This window comes from Chroicocephalus ridibundus, chromosome 1 (assembly GCF_963924245.1).
Source record: "Chroicocephalus ridibundus chromosome 1, bChrRid1.1, whole genome shotgun sequence".
Lineage (NCBI taxonomy): Eukaryota > Metazoa > Chordata > Aves > Charadriiformes > Laridae > Chroicocephalus > Chroicocephalus ridibundus.
In genome coordinates, this window is record NC_086284.1 from 58710045 (window position 1) to 58726621 (window position 16577).

At 39.8% G+C, this 16577-nt stretch overlaps 1 protein-coding gene across 1 annotated transcript in view; it reads left to right on the forward strand.

Moving 5' to 3' along the window:
* The window catches only part of GPC6 (glypican 6), a 777821-nt gene that overhangs the window by 703941 nt on the left and 57303 nt on the right, over positions 1-16577 (forward strand). Inside the window, exons 5-7 of the mRNA XM_063336315.1 lie at positions 2538-2668; positions 10523-10666; positions 15222-15251. Of these exons, the coding sequence (XP_063192385.1) occupies positions 2538-2668; positions 10523-10666; positions 15222-15251 (305 nt within the window). The remainder of the gene's footprint in view (positions 1-2537; positions 2669-10522; positions 10667-15221; positions 15252-16577) is intronic.

Consider the following 16577-nt stretch of genomic DNA (forward strand, 5'->3'; position numbering starts at 1 on the left):
CATAAACCTGACTCTCACCTTAACTTGAACCCAAGCTCATGAACCCACCATCAGACCTATACCATACTATATGAAAGAAGGAAGCTCAACATAGCAAAAAAGCTCACAGAGATCTTTGGCATCCAGGAATTACCCACATTTCCCAGCCTCTGCCCACTTCCAGTGCAAAAACTAAGGAAAGACTAAGCCTATGGATAGGGTTAAGGTTCAGAAAATAGGAGCTGATGAACTGGAAGATGTTTTTTTCTAAAGATACAAACTGTCTAAGCCAGGAACAGATCTTTAAATCCTAGAACTATTAATTTTGAAGTTGAAGGTCCTTTGCTTGAGGAAAGGCTGTTCTTACAATTAAAGCTGTGGTTGTCTTTCAGTTAAGGATGATGCACTTGTCACGTGCCACCTAGATCCCACTTCAAGATTTAATTCAGAACTAGCGCCCCATGCCATCAGAAGAAATGGCAAGCGGACTCAAGCCATTCTCATGAAAGGTCTCCAGCAACTACCTATTTACCAAACTCCAACACAGTCCATTATCCCAAACATGTACTTGAGCTTAGCACTAGACTTGTCCAACCTGCTAGTTCCCAAACTAAAGTGTGCTCATACAAGGAGGTACCCTGTCATTAACTTAAGCTGTGGGCTACTTCTACCATAAAAAAAAAAAAAAAAAAACAACTCGTGACTGTTTTATGCATTAACCCAAATCTCAACCCTAACCTGAACTAAACCACCAAAATCCATCCACCAAGACCTGTGCCCTAAAGCTGCTTAGTACTCCTTGTGGCAGCTGGGATTTAGGCTGAGCCCATTACTCACAAAGCACAAAGGCATAAACGTGTTACACAAGTCATTCCAAACCTGTGAGTAAGAAAATCCTTTATGCTAGACCACACTTACAAATCCTCTTTGCATGTGGAAAAATTGCTAACTTTAAGTGTGTGCGTGTGCATATGTGTGTGTGTGTATCTGTGTCTGTGTATGAAAACTGTTTTGTTGCCTTTATCAGAGCTAGGTGCTGTTTTCACAGAGTTTCCCACTAGAAAGGCTTTAAACTAAAGAATTTTAAAATAATGTACAGCCAAAATAATACCTCTGTTTGTGACTGAATTCCGTTCGTCTCACCATTTCTCACAGTTAGCAGCAAGTGCTATGCACCCCGCTCCAAATAACTGGCATTACGTTCCTTCCAGCCTAAAAGTACTGCGAAATATTAGACCTGAATTTGCAAAAGTGTTGCGGTGGTACTACATGGCAAGTGATTTCGCTTTCAGTGGGATTTTTAAGCATGCGCTGACTGCATATAACAACATCTTGTCGCCTCCAGGGTCAGGCTGTGGCACAGGTGTCTGTCTCTCAACTGTTAGGGTGAGACACCAGCCTCTTCTTCCCACACATCCATGCACGCGTGCTCCTGTGGGGAGGGAGAAGATGGCCACGCAGGCTGGAAAGAAGTCCTGGGACTACCCAGACAAGTGTCGTCAAGGCTATGGGGTGCTCCATGCCTTCTCCACATAGCTGCCGTGGGACTCGTGCTTACAACAGCAAAGCATCCATGGGGTCTGTTTTGATGGAAGCCCGATTAATATCTTTTGGAGCCTAAGTCCGAGGGATAAAGAAAAGAGCATGTGGCGATTTTTGTTTAGCATATTAAAATTGCAAGTGGCATCTGTTCAAAGGTAATTAGATGCTGAAAATTTTAAATTACAACATATGAGAGAAGCATCAAATATGGTGTTCAAAAGTATGGTATAAATCCAGTTTATCACATGGCTATTGACATAGACACTGTGATGAATCTGTGTCTGTGCGTAGACAAACGTATGTGCTGTAGGGCTAATTTCTATTCAGTTGCTTGTTTCTTTCCTGTCAATGAACACAAAAAAATAAAATTATTTTGGAGAGGGGCTCTAATGGAAATTAAGCAAACGACTGTTTTTAAAATCCAAAACATACAAAGAATATATTTTTCTGCATACAACTTTCTACCATGTTTTGAAAATGTAGCAAGGCAAACATGGTTTATACCTATACGCTATGGCAGAAATCCAATATTCATCTGCTGTTCATATTGCAAGAAAATGAGATCATTAAGGTCAGAAAGAACAGCTGCTTTAATTATAACACCCTGATATATCATATCAAAGTTTTCATCATTTCACACAAACTCTAAGAACATACCCCAGGGATTCATTTCTATCACCCTGCTTTTTCTCGGGAAGCACATAAGCACGCTCCAAAGCACTGGCTGCTTCGAGTGGTGTGACGCTGTGTAAAATAATTTTACCCCAAGCTCGATAATGCTATGGCAACTATTATTAATCCAACTTTTACAGCCTTTATTCCTGTTTCTGCAGTGGCAGTGGTAGGGGAAGATATTTTTGACAGCCGGGAAACTGCACTGCAGGCTTCACGGTCCTGGTGCCATGTGTCCCCATGGGAGGACTCAATACCCACACCTCTGGCTGGCAATGCTGGTCTGTCTGAGGCACCCAAAAGTATCCCTTCTTTAAGGGAATGGCTCCTTTGTGTTTTAACAGATGCTATGCTTCTGGTAGCGGAGAGATTAGAGGGACCATTCAACATTGAATCAGTCATGGATCCTATTGATGTCAAGATTTCCGAAGCCATCATGAACATGCAAGAAAACAGCATGCAGGTGTCGGCAAAGGTACTGTGTGAGTCGCGCCTTCTCTGTTGCTGAATGTCACAAGCAGGTGACATTCACACACCATTTTTCTGTCCAGACTTTAAGAAAGATTATCCAGACCACTAGGAATTGCTTTTTGCTTGTTCAGCAGTTCACCAGGCTGCCTTTGAATCCTTCATGTAGTGAAACAAGCTAGAAGTTTTCAAAAGGGAGTGGCAGGGAGAAAGGCACTGTTTAGTAAACTCCAAATTAATAGCTGTAAGAGATTTAAGATTTAAAGATGTAAGATTTAAGGAAAACAGAGTGCTGAAAATTAGCGGTAACTCTGTAAGCGATATCGTGCAGAGCACCTTTGGTAACTTCTGCCTGTGTCTCATCTGTGATTCTCCATATTAACTTCCAAACACATTTTGATCTGTCTAGGTCAGACTGAAGTACAATGTGTTTGAGGTGAATACACAAAATGTTCCCTTTAACCTCCTTTAATAGCCACTCAAGGGAAATATCATTACATTGGACAGTCTCCGATTACTAGACCTCAGTTTGATAGAGTTTCGTCCGGATTCTGACATGAAGATAAACAGAGTTAATGATACCAGCTTCCTCTTTTCCATTTTGTGTGTGTGTGTGTATACACGGGTCACCACCACCTCTGAACCCCATGTTAATAAGATCCTTTGAATTCAGTAGCAGGTGCTGTTGAGCCAATAGTCCACAATTAATGGCTTTTCCTTAATATTCATCAGTGCACTGCGGCTCAGAATCTAAAGTCAAGTTTGCCAGGTTCTCTGCATTAGAAGTTTCTACCTTCCATTGATCTCCCAGTAGACAGTCAGGTGCTGGCTAGACTGCCATCTGAGCCAGTGAATTTCCATTGCTTGGAAAGAAGCTGCCACAGCTGGGAAAAATGTGAGGACAAAAGGCAGGAGGCTGAGGTTAATATTCTTCCTGCCAACCCAAAATTAGATGTTTTTTATGGCCCCAGCGCTGCAGGTTGCTAAAGATTTCCTTCAAGATGCTTTTTACTTTCAACCTACATGAAGTTACTCGGATTTTAAAAGCAGTCTACATCCTGTGAGATGAGACTTTGTTCTGGCAGCAGCGATCAAGGCGTTTAACAGCCAAATTCTCTCAAATATTTTGGGAATTAAAAGCTAGCTTCAGCAAACTCAGCCCTTACCTCAAAAAAAGAAAGACAAAATATTTTCACTGAAAACTCACCCAAGGCTCGGGTGTATTTCATTTTCCTTTTTACTTGCTCGGTTCTCACAGTTTTTACATTAGTCAGGAAGCTGCATCCCCTGCCAGAGTCCAATGACATCACCTTGGCACAAGCTCATCTCACGACTCATTTGTAGGAGAGGAGACTGATTCTCCTGTCCCTCAGAAATATTTTACTTGCTCTGAAGATTAATAAATCACCACAATTCCATTTGCAATGTAAAGTTTTCCTTCTAAGAGAAACCTTAGCCAATATTTTTTAAAATACTGAGAAATAGAAACCAAATTATAACAGTGAAATTTATTATCTTTTCATAGACAACAGAGCTGTCTACCCTTGAGGAGCTTTTGTGTATGTCTGTGTATACTATTACTCTCCTGAAACATGATTCCCTTGTTTTCCTAGGTTATATCCATCTTTTTTTCAGGTCCTAACACATGGAAATGCTTTATTCTTAAAGACAAGTATAAGAAGGCAAAGACTTTGGGTTTGGTGCTGTGTTCTCCTATGTCATGTCAGATCTGTAGAGATGATATATGAGTGGACTTCGAATCAGTCATCTGTCGTCTAATTTTTCCCCCTTATACATACTGACCGCTTAGAGCTTCAGTGAAAATGACAGATACCTTGCCGGATGTAATGGGGTGCATGGAATGCAATTGCAGACCTAATGTAGGAGAAAAGCCACACTTGTCAATTATTCTGAGACACTGCTCAGAAAGCTTCAGGCAGGGTGCCAAAATCACACTATTTTCTCTTTCTTCCAAAGATTTTGTATCTTGCATTTGACTGTACCCACCGAAAATGTGGTGACTAGGAATCACAGCTATTTTTCCACAAGTCAGTCAGTGCATTTTTACAATGAGAAAATGATGATGCACTAATAATGGTATGCCTGCAACACCCACATACACATAGACTATTCTTCACCACTGACATACAGCTTTTTCTACCTAAAAGTCTGGCTCACGTCTGGGAGGAGGCTCTGCTGTATTCAGAATAATTTTGGCACATTTTGTATAATGTTTCGCTTTTAAAAGGAATGGAACGAATGAAAATGAACAGTTTCTTTCTTAAGGACCTCTCACTAATCTCATCCTCCTTGCAGCAGAAGACTCAAGAGTTCATCTAATCCAAAGTCCATCCCTCTCCTGTTTCAAAAATTTATATAAAATTGCCCTATTCCAAAAGTCTTTTGTATTAAGTTGCACTATCAATTTGTCTTTGTATCACAAAATGATGTTTGGTATTATACCAGCTGCAATTATATATTGACATTTATTTGAGAAAAATAGAAGTATGTTTGATATAACACATTGACTCTACATTACTGCGCATATGGAGGCAAAATTAAGTGAGCAACGATGTACGGTTTCCAACATAATAAGTGTATAAAAATAAGTAAGAACGCACGCTTTTATGTGAATTATGAAGTTTTCTGTTTTAGACATCACCAGAAAAATACATCGTGAACTTCTTAAGTCTCTACTTTTATGGTTTGTCCCTCCATTCTTCACTTGATGTAGCACTGAAGGTTTTGTCCAATATCTTTTTCCTATAAATATGCACCTCCTATTCAGCACTATTCTTCTGAGAAATAGTCTTTATGGTTACAGTTATACTAATAAATAAAAGGGGGACAAGGACCAGTGCCTGATCTTGAGGCCAAAGAGTCACAGCCTGATTCATTTCTATACTGCTGAGAGCTACTTCCTCTGGAGCCGTTTCATTCTGCAAAGAGAAAGTTGGAGCAGTCCAAGAAAAAGCCAATGAGTTAACAATTAATCAGTGCAGACAGTCAGGGCTTATTGCGTGAGTTCACATCTTGTCTTTCAGTTCCTTAGGACACACAAACCCTCTGTCTTCCACTCTTGAAGGGTGCACATCAATATCAAGACAGAGAATTATAGAGGTGCCACATGTACCTCTTCTATCTTTGTACTTCCAGCCAAGGACGTACAGATGCAGCCATATCCAGCCCCTGTCACTGCATAAAATGGAGCATCTCTGTTCCCAGGCCATTAACTTTTCTTGTATGTGTACTGATTGTGGTTGATTCTTTTAGCACAGTTCACATTAACCAGCTACTACTATTAGGTTTAGATCCTCCAGTTCAACCTGAGGCTGGAATCTTTCCCTGTTTTCTTGATATTTCACTGCAGTCTATATTCATTACTGGCTGTCTAGAAAGTCTGACCACAAATCTCGAAGCTTCATATGCTTGCTCACCTTGTGTGGCTGTCATGTCCCTGAACGACAGCCACACGGGGTCCTTATTTTGCCTCGGGGAAAGTCACATTCCTGACAGATGCAATATCTGGAGACGCTTTTCAAAAAGGAGCAATGGTCTAGAAAGTCAGACCCCAACGCCTTTCTGCTAGAGGAATCTACGTGCTCTGAATCAGACCTGAGTTTCCCTTCTCCAAAAAAATGTAAGGACCGAAGATCATCAAGACCAGCTTCCATAGCTTCATCATCTAACACCTGCAGCCATTCTGACGGAGTACCTTCTGCAAACCAAACCACACAAAGTGCAAAACCAATCAGTCTGGACTGCCTGAGATGCCTCCCAAGACATCAGCGCTTTTTAAGTGTAGGCTTTGCAAGCTGGGTCTACCCAGACTTCAGCGGTGTTATCTGAAGTAGAAGTGTTCCCTCTGGTAGAAGTCGGGTTGCAAAAGATTTACCTTGGGTTTCTCCTGATAATGTCTGAGACATGTTATCTTCATTATTGAAATCTCTTTGTTATTCACCAGGGATGACTCTTTGGTGTTTGAACATTATACTGCCAAACTCAGTGCTCAGCAACAGCTTGATTATTTCTCAGGTAAAAGTTTCGTATTCTGTATATTGTTTCCCATGGCTCAGTTCATATCCAAGACTTAGTCATAGCACACATTTACCTTATTCTTATTCTCATCCTCCCTGAGGTAATTCAGGGAGTCGTATTCAGAGAGTCGTAACATATAAATGCTTATTTCAATCCTGGCCAAAACAAATATATTTTGGATCTTTCACAATCTTCCCACAAGGGTGTCAGTACCATTACCTTTGATTCCTACTTCAAGTCAAAGAGTAAATCCTACATCTGTTCCATTTTAGCAATATGAATGTTTACTAGTTGACATCTGCAGAGATTGCTCGTTCACAAGAAGTGGAGAAAAACTCAAAAAACAGCAGAAAAGATGTTATAACATCCATTTTTCTTCAAAATTGAAACAATTCCTAATCTGGTTGCATCAGCATACTTTTGTCTTCATTGCTACTCAAAATACGATGTACTGGACTATTTTCTGCATTTTAAACAGTCTGTTTCTGTACAGATATGTTCAGCTGCTGTAAGTGTCATTTGACTGCCATGCCAAGATTTTTCCACTTTCATAAAGGCTATCCCATAACTGAGTCTCCCATTAGTAAGTCTTAAATCTACTTTTGTCTGAGCTGATGGATGTGCCATTTTAACCTATAGATACATGTTCCTTTTCAGCAATTACTTCAGCTAAAAAGATGAATGAGCTCCATGACATAGCAGACTACCTATGTATTATTTATAAGGAGGAAATCTTCATAAAACTACATCCAAGGTTCTTCTTAAAATAGCCCCCGAGTTTCACATTAACAAAACCTCTTCATTTATCCGTGTTCTTTCCAGAGCCCTGTGCAGGAAAGATATAATGGCACTTCAGGAAAAAATCAATGCTATTCTATCTGAAGATGAGAGAGTCAGTGGAGCAGAGTCATATAGAGACACTCAATAGGAAACACTGAGCACTAGCACATGTCTAAATAACAGTATGACTCAAGGCTTCAGAGAGAACAAATTCTATCTGGTGGGATTCAAAACCTTGAGTTCTCCTGGGAAAAGGACTCTTTCTTTACAGTATCTACTTCCTAGTCCTGAAGTAGATACCTCCATTTAGTCAGCTCCAGAGGTGTAATTCTTTACTGGCTCCGTTGACTTATCTCATGGATTCGTTCATATCCCTGACCTTAGAGGTCTGGTGCTCTTTGTGACACCCTAGGATACCCCATTTGAGCTTTAGCTGCAGTTCAGTGGGGAATGGTCTTGAGTTAATACAGTCTTACAGATGTTTCGGGTATCTCAGGACATCACAAACTATTATAAATACTGATGTGAGAGCAACTGAAGGGAGCTTTTGATCTCCACTGTCTAAAATGGGAGCTTAGATGTTTAGCTTAAATATAGACACCTACGCATCCACACCTAAATTTAGGTTTCTTAATTTCAAATGGAATCCCTTCTCTAAATTCAGATGAGACAGGCTATACCAATCATATATAAAGTGCAATTTTTTTAAAAGAGTGGATTTAGGCTGCCAATTCACAGCATGCATAATGAAACATGTGAATATGTTTCCAGAAATTGCTCAGTATCTCTGAGCAGCATTGTGAAGAAAGTATTTCTGAAAGCCGCTTCTTAGGAAGCATTTGTTAATTTCAGGTACCAGCTTTACACTTTCTCTTCTGTCAGTTAATAGCTGGACGCGAGTTAGAAAATGTCTCTTTTGCACTCAAAATTTAGTTACTGAATATTGTATCCTTACTGCATTTTTGCTAGGTCATTTACAAAGTAAATTATTTCTTCTTCTGTGATGTAAAAATCGCTATCTAATTTCCTTCTCTATTATTGTCTGGCTGTATGTAAATTTGTTCATACAAAACTGCTTGCTACAACTATTTGTATGAAGCTAAATGCCACAAAGTCTATGTTGGGTTTTTTTCAGTATGTCATAAGAAAAATTAAAGATAGATTACGTAGACTCACAGTTACTCCACATGGTCATACAAGCAGCCTAACAGTCACACACTTTGAAATTTAAGAAGATTCAGTGCCCTCACTTTCCCTTGAAAGCCAACTTGCTTGTTTTGGATAATTGTCACTTGTTTTTGTAAGAAAATACCCGATTACTTAATTGGCTTAATGGGACTTCATAGATATCTAAATAAAGGGTTATGTTTTCTGCACATAGTTTATCTTCAGTCAGAAGAAATATGAGTAAAATTTTGTAAGTATAACTGATGCTCCTGACAGATATATATTTGGCCCTTTAAATTGTACAGTATCATACACAATCGTGTATAAATCCTGAACATTAATCTCTAATTGAATTCTTTCCTGCTGAAAAATTTAGAATTTTACAAGCTAAGATAATCTTTCCTGCTTGATTAAATTAATTTATTGTCCAATAGTCCTCATGACTAGGGAGGCTAGAAACTATTTCAAAAATCTTACAGATATTCTCAAACCAGACCAAGCAGTATTCTACTCTTAAATTAAAAATCCCAATGGCCATACAACAGCTGACTTGCTGGACTTGGAGCCAAAGCAGACGTGATGATTGGACATAAATTTAGTATGAATCAATTTCTTTTAGCAAATTCTGAATCATTTGGGACGTCTAAATATAACATCAGGAAACCTAGCTAGGAGCCAATTGTAATGTATCCTGAAAGCAACAAAAGTCCCAACATCCATGGCTACTTCAGAGAGAACCACTCAAGGCAGAAAATCTAAAAGTCTAAAAGTGAAATGAGTCTTTTTGATCACTGGCTCACAACATAGCTATTATTTTATCTGCCACACAAAAAAGAATAATCCGGTCCTACAAACAAAACACAGCAACTGCATGAGAGTTTTCACCCCCACAAAGCTCATTCAGACAGATAGTTTGTTTCTGGCATTAGGGTTTTGTAAAATATACCTTAAATAAATTCTGACTTTTTTATTTTTCTTCTGAATGGAGGCAAAATGTTGAAAGAGCCAAAATGCGATGAGCACAAGAAAAGAAAGATGATTCCAGAACTGAAAAAGTTGGTACGGAGGCAAACACTAGGATCCTACTTCATCAGAGCACTTGGAAAATTTAACTCTCTGAATATTCTACCTTCTTTCAGCCAAGCAACTTCTGTGAGAGTTCCTCTGGGATATATACTTCATATCGAGTAGTCAAAAGTGTCCTCCGTGTCCTTTAGTACCTACAAGATAAATGCTACCGAAACTTTTTTCCAAATGGAAGCATATGAAAAATTTCATAACCCTGAACATTATATTTTATACCTAGAAAACAAACACAGTCGCAGAAAATAATTCCCACTATTGCCCACTTTATATGCCTCACCCCTCTTCTAGGGAGAGATTGGCAGGGAATAAGAAAGTAATCCAGTTATAAGACTAGTTCATCATTGACCTTTTCTCTGAGACTACAAACAAAATTACAAGGTAGGAAGAACTGTGGGTAGGGATTATGAATGAGCTGTGATTCTGGGTAAATACCACATTTTAACAAAAACTAAAACAATTATCAACTGAGTCCTGCCACAAAGGACCTCTTTTTGCTCATTTCTCTTCCTGGAAAGACAGCAATTAAAATGCTTTCAGATATTAACTTCTTACAATAATCACCTTCCTAAATTAAGGGGGTTTTAATGTCTCTCTATGTTTTTATACCTTCACTGAGTAATAATGCTTAATTATTAATCTGAGTTTTAATGCGGGGCAAGTGTTCAATTCACTATTATCAAAATGTCAATCAAAGCTGGTTCCAAATGTATGAAAGAGAGAATAAAGAGGCTATAAAATGCCAGCTTCCCTTTTTTAATGATTTTCATATAATCTACAATGTCTTTTTCAGGTTTTCCAAGGATGTGGCCAACCTAAACCAGCACCTGCCCTGAGATCTTCCCGTTCTGTCCCTGAAAACTTCAATACCCGGTTTAGACCATATAACCCAGAGGAACGACCTACAACTGCTGCTGGCACAAGTTTGGATAGGCTGGTAAGGCGAAATATATTCCAATTTCGAATTAGTAGAAATGGCTCGATAATATAGCAGAGGACTGGTAATCTTCTCACAACTTTTTTTAATAATTTCATAATGACTCTACATTTTCTATGCCAGCTGTTCTAGCATTCTGTAAATCTTTTTTTCTCCATTGCAAATGGTACAGAATTGCATTGCAGGAGAACAATATGACTCATTTTTTATGTATTAGAAATGTTAGAAGAGAATAAACTTTCCTGCAGATGAGCCACAACAGGTACTTTGCAATCTAAATTCTCTTTGAAAAGTGATTTACAGCACTATTTTATGGCATTTCTATTTGTTTAAAACTGGTATTATGTATTAAGGCAATTTTTAGCAGCTAGTTCTTGAACATATACACTTGCAAAGGCACATTGATTTGTTCTACTTCTTTACTGAATTATAAAATTACCACTGTTTTATTTCCATCCGTCTCAAAAATTTACTTTTATCAGCTAAAACTTCAATGATCTAAAACTTCAATGATCATTAATCTTGCCTTATTTATTCAATCATTTTGAAAACAAGATTTTAGCATAAGATTATTTCCTTTACTACCAGTCATTGGATTCACATTTCAGACTTCGATGTTCCTGCTATTTATACATCTATAGATTTACAGGGGGCTAATTATTATAGCTGCTAATACTGTCTCAGCAATCATCTCGAGGTAAAGCCAATGAGCAAAATTAAAGAGTTGTAAAGCACCTGAATTAAACCAGACAGTATCTCATACCCTCCGCTTGCTGAGCTTATTGCTGAACACTTGCCCACCACTGGTCCGTCTTGCCGAAGAGAGTCGTGCCCAGGGCCGGAGCAAGAGTAAGGGGAGAGGAGCGCCCAGCTGGAAACAGCCCCCGTTATTTGGGAGTATGACTTTTTGGTGAGCTGCGCTCCCGCTGGGCACCAGGCAGGGGCTGGCTGCACCAGGGCACCAAAATATCTTGCTACGGTTCTGAGTGTGAGCCTAAAATGTCTAGAGGTTTCTGCGATATGCAGCTTAAATCGCTGAGCAGGAGCCCAAATATACTAATTCCGACAAGGACCTGGGTATCTCCCTGACACCACCGTTCAGCAAATTCCTTTGTCGATCACTGTAGTCTTCCACAGTGCCAAGTCTTTCCAGTTGCTTCTATCTATTCTGTATTCTATCTATGTACTGTATTCTGTCAATCTTCATTGCAATTCAACTGAAAAAAAATACCATGACATTTCTAGTCAGGACATAGAGTTACCCTGCAGCAAAAAGCAATGTTTATCAGTTCTCTGCTCTCCTGGTTATCCTAAAAGGAGAAGCAGAAAATAAGGTGTTTACCTCTATTGTAGACTTCGGTCTTTCTACCATAGCAGATCCATAACCCCGTGTAGGATCTCAGGGTAAAAATCTAGCTGGTAATGCTCAATCCATATCTGACAGGTTCTTAATTTTACCCTTTCACTTTAGATTGAAAGAACCAGCCCTTGTGTATTGCTCAGTGCAGAGGCTTGGATCTCGATCTAGAATTGGTCAAGATAAAGTGAAAGGTCACCAAAGCCTGCAGGTTTCCATCATGCTGCGGACAAAGCTGAAGGCTGCAAACAGAGGAAGTGGGAGGGAGCACACAAAAAGGAATGCTGGTAGCACAGTTCAGCTTCGATTACTCTTATGTTGTAAGGATAGTTCAAGAATTTGTGCAATGAAAAAGACAGATTTAAGAAACATTCTGTATTCACATAAGGAGAATACTTTTAAAGACATTAATATCTTTTCTAAACTTCAAGCTTCCAAAATACTAAGCAGCACCCCGAATACAGCAGAGACGTGTCATATGCTGCTGGCCTTTAAAGACTGTAGCTAATGAAAATTGCCAATGCAGATAATCTTTTATAACTGATAATAACTTAGAGACTTTCAAAAGGGAACTTGTCTCCGTATGATTTAACTAGGTTTGTTCACACATTATTTCAGAAAAAAACCAAAGAGCTTAGCATTGCTTCTCTTACTTTAAAAAGTGTTCAAGCCAAATACCTATTTGTTTTTCTTGCTGGTGATATCAAAAATGATTACTATTCATGGCCTGTTGAAAACGAGTGTTGGTATCAAATCCATCTCCAAATGGCAGTGGTGCACATATTATCTCCTTTTGGGTTGAGACCAACAATCCCTCGAGTTAGAGATGGCCACTGACCTCAGCTGGAGTAAAGAAAGGCTGTTTACGTGGATTAGGGCAGAAGGCCTTGTTTCAGAGCTGTAATCCCTTAGCAGCACTTGGGAAAGGTCACTGCCTGCATCTCACACCAACGTGGGTAATTTTATCCAGAAGGATATAAGTGCTGCACTCCTGCCTCGCAGGGACACCATTCAGCCTGCCTACATTAGATCCTTAGCGTTTAATGTGCTGAATCATTCTCTGAATCACGTATCTCTCTTCATTAACCACAGACAGAGCCTGGAGGACAAGCTTCAGTCAGGTCCTCCTAACCTTTGCAACGCTAACAGGACACAAGGAGAATCCCACTCACAGCAGTTTTCCAGTCTGCACGCAGATCGCCTTCTATTGCTTGCTTGATACAACTGTACAGCAATATTAGTATTTTGATAGTTGCACCAAACAGTTAAAGCCCCTTTTGATTATTATGGATACAAGAAACAAATCTTTCCTTGTGAGTCAGCTGACTGTTCAGTCTTACATTAGCGCTTTTAGAAGTCTGTTCTGGAGTTTGTATTCATAAAACACTGTCAGACCACTTAACTTTAAACTGTCATCGCAAAGTCCAAACATGCAGCTATGTAAGCCTCAAAAGAAATGACAAACAGTTTTGCTTTTATCTGTCTTTGACAGCATGTCCTCAGAAGAGAACAAGTTTAGAAAATATTTCTTCTGCATCTCAATCTTATACGAACATGTATCATATCTGAACCATTTTTTTAACTCCTGCTCATATCCCTCATAACCTGCTCATATTTATAAGCTTAATTCAGGTGAGCATATTTTACCAGGTAAATTGCACAAAGCAGCCCTCATAAGAAGCCTACATTGAAATCACCGGGCACTGAACCCTTCTGAGAAAGTGCTCCTTCATCCTCGCCTGAACTTGTGTGATTAATCCAGCTATTCCATTCCAAGGAGAGCAGTTTCCCTGTGTTATTGCCATAGCTGCAACCAGTAAGGCTTAATAAACAAGAAATAGATCAAAATAACTTGCAAGAAATGTGAAGAATAAAAATAAATAAATAAATATCCCACAAAAGCGGTGGTACAGAAGGTTTAAAAGGCATCAGATGTATTTAGGAAGTTACATCGAACTTGGAGAGCCGTCTAAGCAGAGATGTAAAGCACCATCTGAGACGCCCCAGAGTATCTGAAACGTGGGACTGGCAGATACGGCACAGGACTAGAGGAGACCAATATAACTCTGGAGCAGCAGTGGGGAGCCAGGTAGAATACACTGCAGCATCTCAAGCAATTCAAGATACCTACGCTCAGGCAATTCAATCACATCTTCACAGCACAGGGCCTAAAAGTCAGGCTCTTTCTGAAGTCAATGGAGAGAGACACATCTTTGGAGAATGATTCACCCACAGACACCTCTCACAGACTGGGAAATGAAAAGCTCAACCGAGATATCCACATATAGTTATGCAACACTGAGATGCCTCGGAGTATCTTAGACACCTAGTTGAGTTGGCAGATAGGACAATCCTTTGGGATGCCCATGCCTTCCTGGACTGGCAGTTGAGGGCCAGGTAGGACACCCTAGAGGATGCCTGCTATGCGGCATCAAAGAGGTAGAACAGAACTGAGCCCCAGCTTTTCTCTGCAGGTCCCTCTGGGTGGAATTCAGCTACATAAACATAGTCACCTAATGCTATTTGAGATGCCTAAGATGTCCAAATGTGAAAACAAAGTTGCAGGAGACCTGGCTGGAAGTAAGATGGGATACCTCAGAGCTACTAAATTCACTTTCTATGCCCATATTTACGTAGCTGGATTCCATTCTATTTCTCTGCTGACTGTAACAGAAGCAAAAATGAGGACTTTCCTGATTCAATACAGAGATCCATAGTATAGATACTGATAACCAGCTATCTAAATCTGAAGTCTAGATGATTGTAGTTTTTACTGTTAACAGAGAGAAATACAGGTCTTTGTTCAGTTGTCTAAACACAGGTTTAGGCAACTGAACTGAGATCAAATATTTGTAAAGCATGATTCATCTCAACCGAAAGTATACATTTAAACAGCTCAGAGAAATTATTCCCTGTCCCTCTACTACAAAGTGCTAAAAAATAACAACCTTAGGCTAGGCATCGAGCAATTGCATCTGGAGTTCACTAAGATAAATATTGTCAGAAGCTAAATAATTTTAACCACTGAGGTCAGATGCTTCTGTAGAGCATGATCTAAGATTTCTCATTTAAAATCAACTGCTTATAAAGACTCGTTATCTTCTCTGTGGTTGCCTGTTTGGTATAACCTGTGGTTTATTTTGTTTTGTTTTGTTTTGTTTTTCTGTTCCCTGAATCTGTTTCCCTCTTGCTTCCCAGAGGACTATCTGGAGGACAATGCAACATGGTGTAAGCTCTGGTATTCTTATTCTTCACCTTCATTCCCATTTGTCTTTGTACAATGCTGGGCAAAACACTTCTTTAAGTTTCATCTTCACCATCTTTACTTTGTGTGTGTCTCGTAGGTTAAAATGCTGCCAGTTCTTTCTGTAGTTTTGCATTCTGGATGATTCAATTCTGCCCCAGTGCCCAGAGCTACCGGTTGTTCCCAGTATTTTTCTCCCATTTCAGGGATGATGTCTGACCCCCAGAAAGGAGTGTATGTATTCCTGCAGTGAGCTAAAAGTTTGTGTAAGTGTCCCCATGGTCTCAGACCTCACATATGCATGTGCAGCTATGCGAACACCATGGTGGCATCCAGCTGTGGGGCCTGTGCCTTGAGATAGCACTGGAGAAAGAGAAACAAGCTCCCAGGCCTTCCTGGGCTCTCTCCCTAGGATAGCCCATCTTACTGTCCAGTCTTGGGCAAACCACTGAGCTTCTCTGTGGGAACCTGATAAAGGAGATTCCCTTATGCTTTCCAGCTTGTGAATGTTAGAGGTCCCTGGGTTTCAGACAGAAGGTCTCCTCGGCAGGGTTCAGGGACAGCCCGAGGGGAAGGCAGGAACCATGCAGCTGTGTATCGTCTCATTTGTGAAGTACCTCAAAGCATTTAGCTTGGAGTGTTATATCCTGCTTCTTAGCAGGACTAATTAGTCTACAGAGAGCACGGTGCTGATATAGCCGTACTACCTCCTGCGTTCGAGCTGCCTCGAGTACCTCTGTATCCACCGTATGCAGCACAGTGCTGCCTTAATTCAGCTGGAATTTCTCCCGAGAACATGCTGCAGCCTGACCTGGCTGGACGTGGATAAAATAATTCCACATTTTATTTCAGGAGGACATGGAAGCTTTCTTGATTTTCCACAAGGGAGCCGATGCACTATTAACCATATAATACATAATGCGCAGGCATACTATGGAGACAGGCAACTGAGAAATTGGCCGTGGCATTTTGCAAGTGATTTACATTCAAGTACAGTATAGTGGCTGCATAGATAAGTGAACGAGCATGCACCCAGGCTGAAAAAGAAAATCTTTATGCTCTTCACCCTGGGGAGGGGAACCCATTGTGTCACACTTTGTAGGAAAATGTTCATTTAACTTCCCTCCTGCTTTCCTTAAAATAAAAGTAAATAAAGTCTCAATTTCCATGAGATAAAGACCCTGAATCATTTTTTTAGGACTAAAATGGGATGTATTTTAAGTGTCCATTCAGTCATATTCTTAATTATTTTTTTTTATTCCATTGTGTAATGATTTTTGTTACAATAAAAACAATGCAATAGTAACCTA